We start from the raw sequence: 17,364 nt of genomic DNA on the forward strand, positions 1-17,364 counted from the left end.
ATGATGAACCTGTCGTACGCTCATGACGAGCTGAGCTCGTCATGCACCGCAGCTTTTTTTAAAAGTCCGCGCACAGCGGGAAAACCCGCAGCGCGCATGGAGTTAAGAACTCATGGGCTACGGCCAAGTCTTTGGGCCTCTCGGCCCACGCCAGCAAATGGGTGCCTTTCGCTCCTTTCGTGGCCAAGGTAGGGGCGCCCCTACACGTGCTGCCAGCCACGCACCGCAGCCTAACATCCAGCACGGTGGTGGCCGTGGAAACCGCGGTTGCGGCAGTTGGGGTCAACGGAGAGGCCAGTCCACACCTGCCCCTGCATCATCCGCCTCAAAACCATCCTAGTCCGTGCTTTCAGGCTCATGTGACGCCAGTGGGGGGCAGGGTTCGCCATCACCACTTCCACTGGCACACTGTCACTTCGGACAGGTGGGTGCTGCAAATTGTCCGAAGGGGCTACTCCCTCCCCTTCGAGGCGACCCCTCCAGCCATGCCACCGCATTACCACCGCGTGTCGGGGATCACTTGCAACTTCTACAAGAGGAAGTTACGGCCCTCTTGGCCAAGGGGGCCATCGAGCGTGTTCCAGGGCCATAAGTAGGGTGTGGTTGTTACTCCCACTACTTCCTGGTACCCAAGAAGGGCAAAGGGGGCCTACGCCCTATCTTGGACCTATGGAACATCAACGGCTTCCTCCGAAAGGAGAAGTTCAAGATGCTGACACTGGCTTAGGTCTTCGCTGCCCAGGACCCAGGAGAATGGATGGTAGCAATGGACTTGCAGGACGCTTAATTCCACATCCTCGTCCTGCCGGCCCACCAGCGGTTTACGGTAGGCCACGAGCACTTTCAGTTTACCGTGCTCCCCTTCGGCCTTACCAGTGCCCCACGGGTGTTCACGAAGGTGATGGCGGTGGTTGCAGCTCATCTGCACAGGTTAGGGGTTTCAGTCTTTCCCCTACCTCGACTGGTTGTTAAAGGCTGGCTTGCCCCCAGACAGTCGTCTCCCACCTCCAGACGGCAGACCTCCTGCACCAGCTGGGGTTTTCCATCAATGTGCCAAAGTCAAACCTGTTTCCCTCTCAGAAGCTCCTCTTCATCGGAGCGGTTCTCGACTCGGCGCAGTTTCCGGTTTATCCCCCCCGAACAGCGGGTTCGGGATATTCAGGTTCTGATTCCAGTCTTTCAGCCTTTATCCCGTGTCTCGGTCAGGTTGACGCTGTGGCTTCTGGGGCTGAAGGCCTCCTGCATTCTTCTGCTATCGGTGGCGGATGCGGGCTCTGCAGTGGGACCTGAAGTTTCAGTGGGCCCAGCATCAGGGCGACCTGTCCGGCCATGTCCTGATCTCGGAGGGCACTGCGAGATAGCTGCAGTGGTGGTTTATGGACCAGGATTGGGTCAGCGGCAGATCCCTCTCCCTACCCCAACCGGAGCACTTAGTTTTGACGGATGCGTCCCTCCTAGGTTGGGGGGGCCACATGGGAGAGGCGGAGATCAGAGGCCTCTAGTCTCCCTGCTCCATATGAACCTTCTGGAGCTGTGGGCGATTTGTCTAGCACCGAAGGCATTCCTCCTCTCTGTTCGGGGGAGTGTAGTGCAGGTGTTCACAGACAACACCACTGCCATGTGGTACTGCAACAAACAGGGCGGGGTGGGGTCGTGGACCCTCTGCCAGGAGGCTCTGCACCTCTGGCAGTGGCTGGAACATCAGGGCATGACCCTGGTGGTTCAACACCTGGCAGGTTCTCTGAACGCCAGGGCGGACGAACTCAGCCGGCGGTGCATGATGGATCACGAATGGCGTCTGAACTCGGACGTGGCACAAGGCCTCTTTCTGCAGTGGGGGGAGCCTTGGTTAGATCTATTCGCCACAGAAAAGAACGCGCAATGTCATCAGTTCTGTGCGTTGGATTTTCCATGGCAGCACTTGCTCGGAGATAATTTTCTCCATGAGTGGAGCTGCGGTCTGTTGTACGCCTTTCCGCCTATACCACTTCTGCCCAGAGTGCTGAAGATCAAGCGCGACCGGGCCCAAGTCATCCTTGTGGCTCCGGACTGGGCACGGAGGTACTGGTATCCCGAGCTGCAGTAGGTCTGTCGATCCCCCGGTTTGTCTGCCTCTTCAGGAGGACCTTCTGTCACAGCAGCAGGGGACGGTCCTCCACCCGAACCTGTCCAGTCTCCACCTCCATGCTTGGAGATTGAGCGGCAACATTTGACTTGCCTCCTGAAGTCTGTAATGTTGTTCTGGCAGCCAGGCGTCCCTCCACAAAGTCTGTATACGCCTGCAAGTGGAACAGATTTGCGGCATGGTGCACAGCAAAGGCTGTGGATCCTCTCTGCCCTTCTTTCTGAGGTTCTCCTCTTCATTCTTTCTCTTGTCCATCAGGGCTCTGCTCTGGGCACTATCAAGGGCTACCTTTCTGCTCTTTCAGCCTTTTTGAGGCTACCTGATCAGCATTCTTTTTTCAAGTCCCCAATTGTAAATAGGTTCTTGAATGGCATCACACACATGTTCCCTCCCTTTCATGATGCCTCAGTGGGACTTGAACCTCGTACTTACCTATCTGATATGCGCTCCCTTTGAGCCACTTCATGACTGTCCTCTCTGCCTTTTTACTTTGAAGACTGCTTTCCTGGTTGCCATCACCCCTGCCAGGAGAGTGAGTGAGCTCCAGGCTCTTTCTTCCAAACCTCCTTTCCTTTCTGTCCATCCGGACAAGGTTGTGCTGTGGACGAGACCCTCTTTCCTGCCCAAGGTAGTCAGTCTTCCACATCTGGCAGTCCATCACCTTGCCCACCTTCTTTCCACCTCCGCATCCCTCAAGAGGAAGAGCGGATCCACTGTCTGGACCCTAAACGTGCAATCTCCTTCTATTTGGATTGCACACGCCAGTTCCGGGTGGATGACCAACCCTTTGTTGGTTACGTGGGCGCTAAGAAGGGACGGGCGGTGCACCAGCGGACCATCTCTCGGTTGGTCGTGTTGTGCATCAAGGCATGCTGCTCCTTGGTGAAAAAGGAGACTCCTGTTTGGCTGAGGGCCCATTCCACTCGGGCCATGGCGGCTACTACTACCCTGGGATGGGGAGTCCCCTTGCAGGACATCAGTCAGGCAGCTACGTGTGCCTCGCTGCACACGTTTGCAAGACACTACTGCCTGGACAGCCAAGTCCGGAGGGATGGCTTCTTTGGCCGTTCCGTCCTCCAGGACTTTCTGGTGTGATTATTGGTTCGCAGACCCACCTCCGGGGTTGGTATTGCTGGGGTATCTATTCTAAGGTTAGGAATCTAGTAGTAACCTGTTTCTTTCAGATGAAGAAGTTACTTACCTTTGGTAACAATATATCTGTAAGAAACAGTAGTTCGTATTCGATTCCTTACCACCCCACCCATCCTCCCAGTTCTGCAAACCGATATCTAGGGTTAAGGTCACCCCCTTTGAGGGCCCTAGTTTCAATGGCACCAGTGTTGGTTTTTAACATGGCTCTTTGTTTCTGGTGCGGAAAAGCTGTGTATAGGAACTGACAGCAAGCGGAGGCGGCGTGGAAGTACTCCGACGTCATCACGGCGCCCACGATGCCGACGGACGCGGAGCCGCGGACGACGCCTACCGACAAGCATGGGTACTGCTACGCAAAAAGTTCCGGATCCAGTCTGACGCCTGGGGATATTCCAAGGATAAGGAATCTTAATACGAACTACTGTTTCTTACAGATATATTGTTACCGAAGGTAAGTAACTTGTTCGTCAGGTGTACATAATCCCTTGTAAATATTGCACGTGCCAGTTGTCACAATGTACATCCTGTGATTAGTATTCTGATGTGTTTTGATAATACAAAGGCTATTGTATATATAACCTTGTGTGGAGTTCCTTTTGTGGGGGCCCTGAAATATTGTTGCTGGTGGGTGCGTGCGAAATGCTTTACACATTGCATCCGGGATAAGAATTACTGCTTGTGCCAAGCTACCAAGGGGATGAGCAGGGGTTATCTTCGGCATGTAACTCCCTTGCCCTGACTAGAGTTGTGGTTTCTGCCTGGCTTTGGCACAAGACTCAGCCAACCAGAAATCCCATTTCTAACAATAAGTGTTGAGTGCAGAGAGACTGGTGTGAGTCCTCTCTGCAAGAATGAAGGTTGATAAGTGGCGAGAGCAGAGAGAATGGTGTGAGTCTACTCTGTGCAAGAATGAAGGTTGATTGCAGAAAGAATGGCGAGTCCTCTCTGTGAAAGAATGAAGGTTGAGTGCAGAGAGAATGGTGTTTGTCCTCTCTGTGCAAGAATGAAGGTGGATAAGTGTCTGAGTGCAGGGTGAAAGTGCTTCAATGCATGGGGATTCATGTGAGTTCGGTGCAGAATGAAAACTGTGAGATGATGGGTGAGAGATGTTGCTCTGTCGAAGGTAAGATGTGTCCATGTTACTTCCTGGCTGCTTTCAAAGACGGGGTAGGGTTATACCAGAGTTTGCTGACAGCTGAAATGAAGCAGATGGAACTTTACCCCAGCCAAGATTAGCGTCTCGACCATAGCTGCGATCATGCAGAAACTATTTCATAGATTGAAATATGGAGTGGAAGGGTGTTGCGGTGTTCACAGAGGGTGTGTTGCGGTGTTCACCGAGGGTAAAAGCCAGTCTTCCAGAGAGAAGAGGCATTATGTGCTCTGTTTCCATGAGGGAGCCCACCAGGGTATGCTTAAAAGGGTCCCCCGTGTGAACATATGCAGAGATTGAACCTGTATGAAATCTTCCAAGTAGACTACACAAGACACCCAAAGATTTACAAAAAGAGGGGTTGAGATATAGGAACCGCATCCTTCACTCCTAGTGATTTCAGTGCACAATGTGTGACTATCCTGTAGGAATGCAATTACTATTCAAAGTAACTAATGTGCAGTCTAATAACTAATCTGTATCGGATACTGTTGGTAGAACTATTAACCTTTCTCTTCTTTTTAATGCAGGTGGAATCAATGAAGCCTTTACACTCAACTGGAGCAACAAATCAGGTAAGTTTTTGCTTATTGCTCTAATTATTTAAACCTAAGACTGAAAAATTTCCTTTTCTAAAAGAATACTCTGAATAAGAAACATGAGTGATATTTGGGGTCTGAGCAACGGACACAAAGTTTCGAACTACTGAGTCTATATGTATTTTGAAGTTTGCTCCCAGAGCTGTACTTGCGTCACTGGAACTGTCTTGACTAATCTTTCAACTCCGGAAAGAAGCTGCTGGTGCAATGACCGCTCGTGAATCTTCTACCCCAGAACTCCTTTGAAAGGAGCTGAAAGAGTACTACAGACGGTTTAACACAACAAATTCACTAAACTACACTTTCTCTGGAGGAAACGCGGACTGAGCACCAAGCACTGCTATAACAGTAACGGTCTGACTGTGTCCGGGGCTGGCGGCGTGCTGGGCTGGCAGCGTGCTGGGCTGGTGGCATCCGAGGCTGGGCTGGTGGCGTCCGGGGCGGGGCTGGCGGTGTCCAGGGCGGGACTGGCGGTGTCCAGGGCGGGACTGGCGGCGTCCGGAGCGGGACTGGCGGCGTCCGGAGCGGGACTGGCGGCGTCCGGAGCGGGGCTGGCGGCGTCCGGAGCGGGGCTGGCGGCGTCCGGAGCGGGGCTGGCGGCGTCCGGAGCGGGGCTGGCGGCGTCCGGAGCGGGGCTGGCGGCGTCCGGAGCGGGGCTGGCGGCGTCCGGAGCGGGGCTGGCGGCGTCCGGAGTGGGGCTGGCGGCGTCCGGAGTGGGGCTGGCGGCGTCCGGAGTGGGGCTGGCGGCGTCCGGAGTGGGGCTGGCGGCGTCCGGAGTGGGGCTGGCGGCGTCCGGAGTGGGGCTGGCGGCGTCCGGAGTGGGGCTGGCGGCGTCCGGAGTGGGGCTGGCGGCGTCCGGAGTGGGGCTGGCGGCGTCCGGAGTGGGGCTGGCGGCGTCCGGAGTGGGGCTGGCGGCGTCCGGAGCGGGGCTGGCGGCTAGTGTGGGGCTGCGGGGCTGGCGGCTAGTGTGGGGCTGCGGGGCTGGCGGCTAGTGTGGGGCTGCGGGGCTGGCGGCTAGTGTGGGGCTGCGGGGCTGGCGGCTAGTGTGGGGCTGCGGGGCTGGCGGCTAGTGTGGGGCTGCGAAGCTGGCGGCAGGCGGGGCGGAGCTGGCAGGGGGGCGGGGCAGGCGGGGCAGAGCGGGCGGCGTGCGGGGCAGAGCGGGCGGCGTGCGGGGCAGAGCGGGCGGCGTGCGGGGCAGAGCGGGCGGCGTGCGGGGCAGAGCGGGCGGCGTGCGGGGCAGAGCGGGCGGCGTGCGGGGCAGAGCTGGCGGCGTGCGGGGCAGAGCTGGCGGCGTTCGGGCCAGAGCTGGCGGCGTTCGGGCGGGGAAGAGCTGGCGGCGTCTGGGGCTGGCGGCAGGCGGGGCTGGGCAGAACTGACTGTGTCTGGGGCGGGGCTGGCGGCAGGCTTGTCTATAAATGTGCAGGGATTGCAGTGCACAGGGCTGGCGGTGTCCATGGCTGGCAGTGTGCAGGGCTAGCAGTGTGCACAGGGTAAATGAGCAGGGCTGGCACTGTTATGGGCTGATAGTGCACATGGGTGGCAGTGCACACAGGTGGAAATGCACAGTCCTGGCAGTGTACAGGATTGCATGTGCTTTCAGCAGGCTGGGCTTGCGTCTCTACAGCCGTTTCTGTTGAAGGCTACCTGTCAGCACAGGGTCCCCTGCACGGTGCAACCCTCCAAATAATCCGAGATTCCAGTGCACAGACCGACTGGTGCACAAGTGGAACAGTCTGGAGGACTGCAGTGCACAGTGCAGCTTATGCTCAGGGCTGGCTGCACTGTTTTCTTGCACAGGGAGACTAAAGTGCAGCGCTACCTGTACCCATAGCTAGCATAGTGCAAAGCTGCCTGTAAGGCTCGGTGCGAAGAACTATCAGTCCATAACAACTGCTGTGCATGGTTCTGCCTCTAACAATGCTTGAAGGCACTCCTGCTTCCTGATCTACCATGCACAGAGCCAACACTGAATGCACAAACTCACAAAAGCACAGAAGAGCAGCCGTGCACGGGATTGCGAGTGTGCAGGAATGAGTGTGCACGGCACCCCGCATGACTGTTCACGTGCACAGGAGCTGTCCTGGCTAAGGCAACACATCTCTTCTAGCAATATGGTGGCCTTTGCACAAGGTTGTTAGTGTGCAGTGTTGCCAGGGAACCGTGATGCCTGCAGTACTAGACAGTGCTTGAAATAGGAAAATAGAAGTGGTTACTTTGTGTTAGAAGGGGGGGCGATCCCAGAGGGACAGGATATGCTCTCCCGACCACTCCGTGATCCACCTCTCCCGAGAATACTGCAGAGTCTTAACCTGAGGTCCTCTCTGGGGAGGACTTCGGGTCTAGGATCTACACACTGAGCTCACACCACACTTATGAACGGACACCATACCGTGGATTTCAGTAAGCAAGTTCTTTATCAACAGTAAAGATTTAGGCAAAAGGAACGCGTATTTACAAGCGATCGAGGGATCGTAAAGTCTCAGTGGTAAGGAGGAGGGAAGCGGGACAGTCTCAGTATTGGGCCAGTACGAAGTGTACCCTGCGCACCGCTCTCAATCCTCGAGCGGGGGGATATAGGAGATGGAGGTCGTACTGGCGGCTCCACTCACTGCTTCTCTTACCAGGTCGTGTTGGTAGCGTCGATGGTCCAGCCGTACCAGAGTACTCCTCGAGCCACGACAAGGTCAGCAGGGCTCGATCCGGAGCGAACAGTGTCAGTTCTTGAGGAGCCGCGATCAGATCAGCAGGGCTCTCTTGCCAGGATACAACTGCCCGCTAGTTCTTGGGTGGGCCTTGATATAGTGCAGTGGCCCCTTTGATGTCCGGACCCTCGCAGGCGGAGCTCTCATGCCTCGGGGCTGGTCGTCGGAGTGTTCCGTCGGCTGGCCCTTTGATACTTTAGAAGATGCGTCCGTGAATTCCCAGATGCCCAGCAGGGTCTGGAGCCAGCTCTTGGGGAGGCCAGAGGTGCGAGAGAAACCAGGCTCCCAGGGGAGGCCGGAGGGCAATCGAAACTCTTTTGGTCTTATCTTACTCGGGAAGCACTCTACCCCCCCAGCCGGGCATGGCGCGTATGAAGCCTAAGTTTTGCTGGGGCCGGGGTCAGGCAAGGCCTAGGGAGTCAGGGACCTCGGGAAGGGTAATGCGGGCCAGTGGCTCTGTGGGCCAATGCAGGGTCTGGGCGCCCAAGGCCGGGAAGTGGGATGGCGGAATGCGGGGATGGTCATCCGTTGGTAGGGTCGTGTAGGGAGCGGGGCGGACGGCGGACGGGACGACCAGGGGTTTCTGGGTGCAGGGCTAGGCTAACGGGGTACTGAGGAACGGTGGGAACCACGCCACGAGGCCAGGTCCAACACCTTGTACCAGAGTATCTGCTTGTTTCTGAGAAGTGCAGGTGCTCTACAAACCAAACTAGTGCATCTCCCGTGAGAAGTGCAGGTTTATTCAATTCAAACTAGTACATCTCTCTTGGGAAGTGCCGTGCTCTCCAATTCAAACTAGTACATCTTTCTTAAAAAGTGCAGGTGTATTCAATTCAAACTTGTATATCTCTTTAGAAGTGCCGCTGCTCTCTAATTCAAACTAGTACTGTTGGACCAGGCCTCATGGCGTGGTCCTACCCCTCCCGCATGGTGGGCCCTGGACGACATCGGCCCGCCCTCGAGCCACGGTCGCCCCCTTGGCACGACCCTACATGAACTACTGACGAGAGCAACCACCCTGGCAACCCACGGCTCTCCCCCCTGGAACACGGCGAACCCTGCACGCCCCAACACTGCCGGTCCGGCTACCTCTCTGGACCACCCCTACAGGCCCGACTCCATCTTGGGCCCATCACGCTCCGAGCACGAGGCCTCGCCCGACTCCATCTTGGGCCCATCACGTCCCGAGCACGTGGCCTCGGCCCCATCCAAGGCCCCAGCGAAGCCCCGACATCGAGGCACCAAGATCCCCCCGGGTGGTAGAGTGGCCACTCAACGGATCCAAGAGGAGGGGAGTTTCGATGGCCCTCCAGCCGTCCCCGGACGCCTGGTATCGATCGCCCTCCGGCCTCCCTGGGCGCTGGCTCCACCCCCCTGCTGGGTGTCTGGACACCACCATCCCGGCCCCTCTGACCCCCAGGCGCGAGGATCCGGACATCAAAGGACTCCAGTCCTATATCTGGGCCAGCCCTGGAGTAGGACGGCAGTTGTATCCTGGAGTCAAGAGCCCTGCTGACGCTGTCACGGCTGACCCCGAAAAGAACTCATTACCCTGAAACCTGAAACCACCTTTGGAGCCTGCTGGCGCTGCCGCGGTCCATCTTCGCTGAACCACCTTTGGAGCCTGCTGCCGCGGTCCATCTTCGCTGAACCATCTTTGGAGCCTGCTGGCGCTGCCGCAGTCCACCTTCGCTGAACCATCTTTGGAGCCTGCTGGCGCTGCCGCGGCCCATCTTCGCCGAAACCACCTCGAGGCCTGCTGCCGCGGCCCCCTCTCGGTTAAAGACCACCTGTCTAGTCTTGCTGGCGCTGCCGCGGCTCGACCTCTCGGAACCCCCCGGCTCGAGGATTGAGAGCTGTGCGCAGGGTATCCCTTCCTTCACCAGTACTGAGACTGTACCGCTACCCTGTCCCTTATTTACGAGACTTTTCAGATCCTCCGATCTGCCTGTACATATCGCTGAAGACAAGCAACCTTTATTCTTGATAAAGCCTAAGAACTTATCCTCTTGTGTGGTGTCCATTTGTAGTGGTGTGGTTACTCTGCTGTACGATCCTAGGAGAGGACCCTCACCCAGGAGGCCTCTCGATAACGCTCTGCTACTTCTAGACGGAGGGGTGGACCTAGGGGTGGTCAGTCAGACATCTTCTGCCTCCCCGGGATCGCCTTTCCAACATTGGTGGCAGGCGGTGCGATCCGAGCCAACGCAAATCGTACAGAGTGATTCAACCGCTACCGAGAAAAACACACCACGACCATGACTACACAAGAAACCAGACCGACTGCAGAATTCCGGAAAGAGAAAATGGAAGAGTACAGTCATAAGGAGTTGAAACAATTCTGCAAAGACCTTGGCATCGCTACCACTGGCCTAAGCACCAAGGAAGACTTTAAATCGGCCCTGCAAACCTGGGTGGAAGCCGGAGACACGCCACCCCAGAATGAAGATAACCCGGGCCCGAACGGACGCCCGGAGACCGACACGACCCCAGCGGGGGAAAGACCCACCAACCTAGACACGGGCCTCTCCCACGAAGACGCCCGAGAGCGAGAGAGGAACCGGCTCCACGAATTGGAGCTCGCCCGACTCCGGCTAGACTGAGAACTACAGCTGGCGGAAAGAAAAATAGCCCTCGAGCAACTACGGCTGGAAGGAGACCTGGAGGAAAAACGAAGACAAAGACCTCGAAGAAAAGAAACTCACGTTCGAGCATGAGCGTGGCTTAAAGGAACTAGAAATCAAGGCCAAAACGAGCGAGGCCAGCGCCTCCGGGGGCAAGACCTCGCCCCCTCCTGTGGACACGAAGGTGCACATACCCAAGGATGTCGTCAAAGAGTACTATAAGAACGACGACATCCAACAGTGGTTCAAAGCCTATGAAGTAGCCATGACCGCCCATCGAGTACCCCTCAAGGACTGGGGCGCCGGCCTGTGGGGGAAGTTCATCAACGTAGGGAGGGACGCCCTGCTAGAGCTTCCCGATGCCGAGATGACCTCATACGAACACATGAAAACCGCCCTCCTCACTCGCTACGTACTCACCCCCGAAATGTACCGACAGCGATTCCGAGACTGTAAAAAAATCCCCGGTACCACATGGGTGGAATACGTGAACTTTTATAGCAGAGCCTTCGAGGGGTGGATCAAAGGCAGTCGGGTCACCACCTACCAGCAGTTGGTCGACCTCATTATATGAGAACACCTTTCCAACAACTGCTTCATCGAACTCCGGCAGCACCTCCTCGACAGCAAATTGACAGCCACGAAAACTCGCTGTCGAGGCTGATAGATGGGTGAGCACCCGAGTCCCCCAGAGCCCGATGGGAGACTACGGCCGGGGATCCCCAGGGAACCACCGACCACGAGGCGGCGGAGGAGGCCAGAGCAGGGGCCGAGACGCCCCCACGGGGTCCTCCCCTACCTCCACTTCGCCAGCCCTGGGCCGAAGGGGGGCCCCTCCAGCACGACCGGGGCCCCGCCCGAACGTTACTTGCCAGAGATGCCAGAGTCCGGGTCACTATGCTAATGACCCTCTCTGCCTGATGAACCAGCGACCCGGCACCACCGGTCCTCCAAACCGCCAGATCGCGGCCGCTGCCCTGGGTGAAGAAAGAGGCGAGGAAGAGGACGACGACCCCGAGCAGGCCGAGTGGGAGCCCGCCGCTATGTCCTTGGTGTGCCTGGGCGAAAGAGACATGATCCCCCGAGCCCCGATCCAACACACTGAAGTACCGCCAATGTGTCACCATTAATGGACACCGGGCCGAAGCCCTCCGTGACACTGGAGCCAGCGTGACGGCGGTCCGCTGTCATTTGGTGACCCCTGAACAAATCCTACCCAATGTCCTGTGCCCAGTACTGTAGGCGGACAACTCCGAGAGCTTGTACCAGATGGCAGGTATCCCCTTCGAATGGGGAGGGGTGTCTGGCATGCTGAAGGTGACCGTCCGGGACGGTGCCCCTGTGGACTGCCTCCTCGGGAACGACCTGGAAAGTTCCCCCTGGGCCCACGTCGAGCGGAGAGAGCATCTGGGGATGCTAGTCCTTCCCGAGTGGGTCTGTGCGACCACTCGATCCATGACCGCCCGGGCCTCCGCCCCGAACGAAGACACCCTGCCTGAAGAACCGGAGTGGCCCGCACCTCCGCCGTCCCCAAGGACGTCGACCCAGGAACCGGGCCCCAGGGACCCGGCCCCGAAGACATACCCGAGCTCGGCCACCTTCCCGAACTAGCCCAATGGCGCCAAGAAGGTGGCCCCACCCGCGAGCAGTTCCGGCAGGAACAGAGAACATGTCCCTCCCTCGAGGGAATCCGACAACAAGCCGCCACTCAATCCGCCGGAGACCCCTCGGGGTCCCACTGGGTCTATTGGGACCACGACCACCTCTACAGCGAGCAGAAGATTGCCGAACTGGGTGCCAGCCGGGTGCTGGTCGTCCCCCTCCGATTCAGAGACTTCCTCTTGAACCTGGCACATGACTTGCCCCTCGCCGGGCACCTGGGGCAGGACAAAACTTACAGCCGCCTGGTGACTCATTTCTACTGGCCGAAAATGTGCAACGATGTAAGCAACCACTGCAGAACCTGTCCGACTTGTCAAGCCAGCGGGAAGTGCGGGGGGAAAGTCAAAGCCCCGCTCCAACCTTTTCCCGTAGTAACCACCCCCTTCGAGCGATTGGGGATTGACATAGTGGGGCCCTTGGACCCCCGCACCTCTCAGGGACACCGCTTCTTCCTCGTTCTGGTGGACCATGCCACCCGCTATCCAGAAGCCATCCCCCTCCGAACCATCACAGCCCCCGTGGTGGGCCGAGCGCTAATGGGAATCTTCTCCAGAGTCGGCTTCCCCCGAGAGGTCGTGAGTGATCGGGGTACAAACTTTATATCTAAATATATGCGGTCCCTGTGGCAAGTGCGGGGTCACATATAAGTTCACCACCCCGTATCACCCCCAAGGAAATGGACTTGTAGAGCGGTTTAACCGAACCCTGAAGGGGATGATCAAGGGCCTAGAAGAGCCGCTACGACGCAGATGGGATGTCCTGCTGCCCTGCCTCCTGTTTGCCTATCGAGAGGTGCCCCAGAAGTCCCTGGGGTTCAACCCCTTCGAACTGTTGTATGGGCATCCTGTCCGAGGTCCCCTCAGCCTGGTCAAAGAAGGCTGGGAGACGGCTGTCCGAGATGCACCACCGGATGTCTACCGGTACCTCCTGACCCTCCGCAGCCAGACTCTGAAGTTCCGGGAACTTGCAGAGGCCAACCTTGAGGCCAGTCAGGAGGAGATGAAACGCTGGTATGACCAGAACGCCTCGTGCATAGAGTTCGAGCCGGGCCAGCAGGTCTGGTTCATGTCCCCGGTCGAACCTTGTGCCCTCCAGGACAAATGGACGGGGCCCTTCAAAGTGGTGGAGCGCAAGAGCCCCGTCACTTACTTGGTGGACATGGAGTCCCCACGGAACCCCCTCCGGGTTCTACACGCAGACCGGCTCAAGCCTCACTTTGCCCGCACTGAACTGAGCCTGCTGCTAGCTACAGATGACGGAGCTGAAGACGACTCCGAGCCTCTACCAGATCTCCTGAGCACCACAGAGAGGGACGGCTCCGTCAAAGGGGTAACGCTCTCCTCTACCCTGACCCCAGAGCACCAAGGCTGCTGGGGCAATTTGCAGACCTATTTTCCCTCACTCCCGGGGTCACCCGGTGGTGTGTCCACGATGTAGACACCGGGGACAGCCCGCCTGTACGACACCGGGCTTTTCGAGTTCCCGACCGAGTTCGGGCCTGCATTCAGTCCGAAGTTGCCAAGATGCTAGCTCTGGGAGTAGTCAAACCCTCAAACAGTCCCTGGGCCAGTCCCGTTGTCCTGGTCCCTAAAGCCACCGCCCCCGGCGCACCCCCGGAGCTCCGGTTCTGTGTCGACTACCGGGGGCTGAATGCGGTCACCAGGACAGACGCCCATCCCATCCCCCGGGCAGATGAACTGATTGATCGCCTGGGTCCGCCAAGTATCTCAGCACCTTCGACCTCACGGCCGGGTATTGACAGATCGGCCTCACCCCTGGTGCACAAGAGCGATCTGCCTTCTCGACCCCCGACGACCACTTCTACTTCAACGTGATGCCCTTTGGCATGAAAAACGCTCCAGCCACCTTCCAGAGACTAGTGAATAAAGTGCTGGCGGGGCTAGAAGAGTTCAGTGCCGCCTATCTGGATGATATTGCGGTATACAGCCTCCACTGGGACGAGCACCTGACACCTCTGGGAGGTCCTGATGGCCCTCCGATGGGCCGGACTGACAATAAAAGCCAGCAAGTGCCAGATAGGCCAAGGGTCCGTGACCTATCTGGGACACCAAGTAGGGAGCGGCCAGGTGGCTCCCCTCCAGCCAAAGATTGACGCCATCCGGGCCTGGGAGCCCCCGGTCACCCAGACAGCAGTCCGAGTCTTCCAGGGGCTCACTGGATATTATCGGCGCTTCATAAAAGACTATGGGAGCATTGTGGGGCCCCTCACAGACCTGACCTCCAAAAGACTACCACAGAAGGTGCACTGGATCCCCGAGTGCCAAGCAGCCTTCGAGACACTAAAGACTGCCATGTGCACCGCCCCTGTGCTCCAAGCCCCCGACTACAGCCGAGAGTTTGTGGTCCAAACCGACGCCTCGAAGCACGGCATTGGGGCGGTCCTATCACAAGTAAACCCTGAGGGAGTCGACCTTCCCGTGGCCTTCATCAGTCGGCACCTGCTGGCTAGAGAACAACGATGGAGCACCATCGAGAGGGAAGCCTTCGCCGTCGTGTGGGCCCTAAAGAAACTCCAGCCCTACCTCTTCGGCACCCACTTCCGGGTACAGACCGACCACCGGCCCCTGCGGTGGCTGATGTAGATGCGGGGCGAGAACCCGAAGCTACTACGATGGTCCATCTCCCTCCAAGGGATGGACTTCACTGTGGAGCATCGCCCTGGCAACGACCACGCCAATGCTGATGGCCTGTCCCGGTTCTTCCGCCTCGGCGAGGAGAACCCCCAAGAAGATGGGTGACTCTCCCCTACCTTCAGCTGGGGGGGACGTGTTGGACCCGGCCTCATGCGTGGCCCTACCCCTCCTGCATGGCTGGCCCTGGACGACATCGGCCCGCCCTCGAGCCACGGTCGCCCTCTTGGTACGACCCTACACGAACTACCGACGAGAGCAACCACCCTGGCAACCCACGGCTCTCCCCCCTGGAACATGGCGAACCCTGCACGCCCCAACACTGCCGGTCCGGCTACCCCTCCGGACCACCCCTACAGGCCCGACTCCATCTTGGGCCCATCACGCTCCGAGCACGAGGCCTCGCCCGACTCCATCTTGGGCCCATCACGTCCCATTGAGGCACCAAGATCCCCCCGGGTGGTAGTGGCCACTCAACGGATCCAAGAGGGGAGTTTCGATGGCCCTCCAGCCTTCCCCGGACGCCTGGTATCGATCGCCCTCCGGCCTCCCTGGGCACTGCCTCCACCCCCCTGCTGGGTGTCTGGACACCACCATCACGGCCCCTCTGACCCCCAGGCGCGAGGGTCCGGACATCAAAGGACTCCAGTCCTATATCTGGGCCAGCCCTGGAGTAGGACAGCAGTTGTATCCTGGAGTCAAGAGCCCTGCTGACGCTGGCGCGGCTGACCCCGAGAAGAACTCATTACCCTGAAACCTGAAACCACCTTTGGAGCCTGCTGGCGCTGCCGCGGTCCATCTTAGCGGAACCACCTTTGGAGCCTGCTGGCGCTGCCGCGGTGTATCTTCGCTGAACCATCTTTGAAGCCTGCTGGCGCTGCTGCGGTCCACCTTCGCTGAACCATCTTTGGAGCCTGCTGGCGCTGCTGCGGTCCATCTTCGCCGAAACTACCTCGAGGCCTGCTGGCGCTGCCCCGGCTCGACCTCTCGGAACCCCCCGGCTCGAGGATTGAGAGCTGTGCGCAGGGTATCCCTTTCTTCACCAGTACTGAGACTGTCCCGCTACCCTGTCCCTTATTTACGAGACTTTTCAGATCCCCCGATCTGCCTGTACATATCGCTGAAGACAAGCAACCTTTATTCTTGATAAAGCCTAAGAACTTATCCTCTTGTGTGGTGTCCATTTGTAGTGGTGTGGTTACTCTGCTGTATGATCCTAGGAGAGGACCCTCACCCAGGAGGCCTCTCAATAACGCTCGGCTACTTCTAGATGGAGGGGTGGACCTAGGGGTGGTCAGTCAGATATTCTGCCTCCCCCGGGATTGCCTTTCCAACAAGTACATATCTCTTGAGAAGTGCAGGTGCTCTCGCTCTCAAAATAAAAAGTGCCGGTTCTCAGTACTAGACCGTACCGGTCAATTTCAAGCACTGGTTCTGGGTCGGTTACTAGTTTGTGTTCACCACTGGCTAAACTGGAGTGTTTAGCACGTTGGCACCTTGGTTCCTGTGAGGGGTAAGCACCTTGAAGATGGGCTTAGTTATCACAGCGCCTTGATGGAGTTTGCTCAAGGTTCACCACCCTAGTGCTGGAGCATGAAGTGTCACAGCGAGGTGGACTGTCTGTGGCCAGAGGAAGCCACTGAGACCGGACCAGGGCTGGCTTTAGGGCAGTGCGACTGGTGCGGCCGCACTGGGCGCTGATCTGGAGGGAGGCACTGACCCCACGGGGGGGGGGCTGTGTTGAGCAATAACTTACCATGAGAAGCAACTGCTGCAGAGTTCCTTGTGCTTCCAGCTTTCAGGCAGTAATGTCAAGATAACTTGTGGTTAATGTTCCTGCTAAAGAGCGAAATGGAGTTTTGTCTAGTGGCAGTTTTGACTCGCCATAAAGTAGAGCAGTGGGATAGTATCCCTGCTGCGAAGAATAGATCTGCGTTTGCGGATAGCTGAGTGGATTTGTAAAACCAGCCGTAACCAGCGCTTTAAAACAAATGAAATGTATGTGAGAGGAGTTATGGAGAGATGAGGGGCACTTTTGCTGGATGGTACAGAAGGAATCCGAGGTGGCGGTTATTTTGTGAAAAACCTTGCTGCACCGGACACCAGCGCTAAAGCCGGCTCTTGACCAGACATGAAAAAAGCCCTGGCGTGAGGCCCAAACCAGCCGTGCAAGGCACTGATCATATACTACTTGAAGAAAGCATGTGCTCTCTCCCGTTCCTGGTCTTTGACCCTGGAGATGACCATGGACGGGCCCTTGAAGAGTCCCTGCGGTGCGACGTGTAAGATGGAGGCTGCTCCGTGTGGGGTGGTCGCAGCCTGGGCCCTGTAGAGTCTGTACGCAGTGCACCAGTCCATTTTAGAAATGTCCATTAAAAGATGCATATCACCCTTCCATTACCTCTCATAATGAATGAATGTTTGCCACCATGAAGCTTCAAATGGCTCCATCAATGCTTTTTAAGAATTACTTTGATCATTTATTGTCAGAGGTTGGAATTGCACATGGCGGTCTATCCGCAACCAGATAGTCAGCCAAACCGACATGCGCACTTCAAAATAAAGTGGCCACTCCTCGTTGTGGCCAATCAGCAGCAATGACGCACTGGCCCTGTCCTGCCTTCATGCTCCCTTCGGCAGAGAGTAAAACATTGAACTGTTAGACCTGATACTCTTCAGGTACTCTTTACCTAAAC

General features: G+C 57.5%; 1 protein-coding gene across 2 annotated transcripts in view; it reads left to right on the forward strand.

Moving 5' to 3' along the window:
- LOC144798280 (uncharacterized) overlaps window positions 1–17,364 on the forward strand; it is a 2,046,403-nt gene that overhangs the window by 1,405,607 nt on the left and 623,432 nt on the right. For both annotated transcript variants that reach the window (XM_078669053.1, XM_078669055.1), the window contains one exon: window positions 4,961–5,005. In XM_078669053.1, coding sequence (XP_078525179.1) covers window positions 4,961–4,973 — 13 coding nt within the window. In that variant the 3' untranslated portion in view covers window positions 4,974–5,005. The remainder of the gene's footprint in view (window positions 1–4,960; window positions 5,006–17,364) is intronic.

Source organism: Lissotriton helveticus, chromosome 12 (genome assembly GCF_964261635.1).
Source record: "Lissotriton helveticus chromosome 12, aLisHel1.1, whole genome shotgun sequence".
Classification (NCBI taxonomy): domain Eukaryota; kingdom Metazoa; phylum Chordata; class Amphibia; order Caudata; family Salamandridae; genus Lissotriton; species Lissotriton helveticus.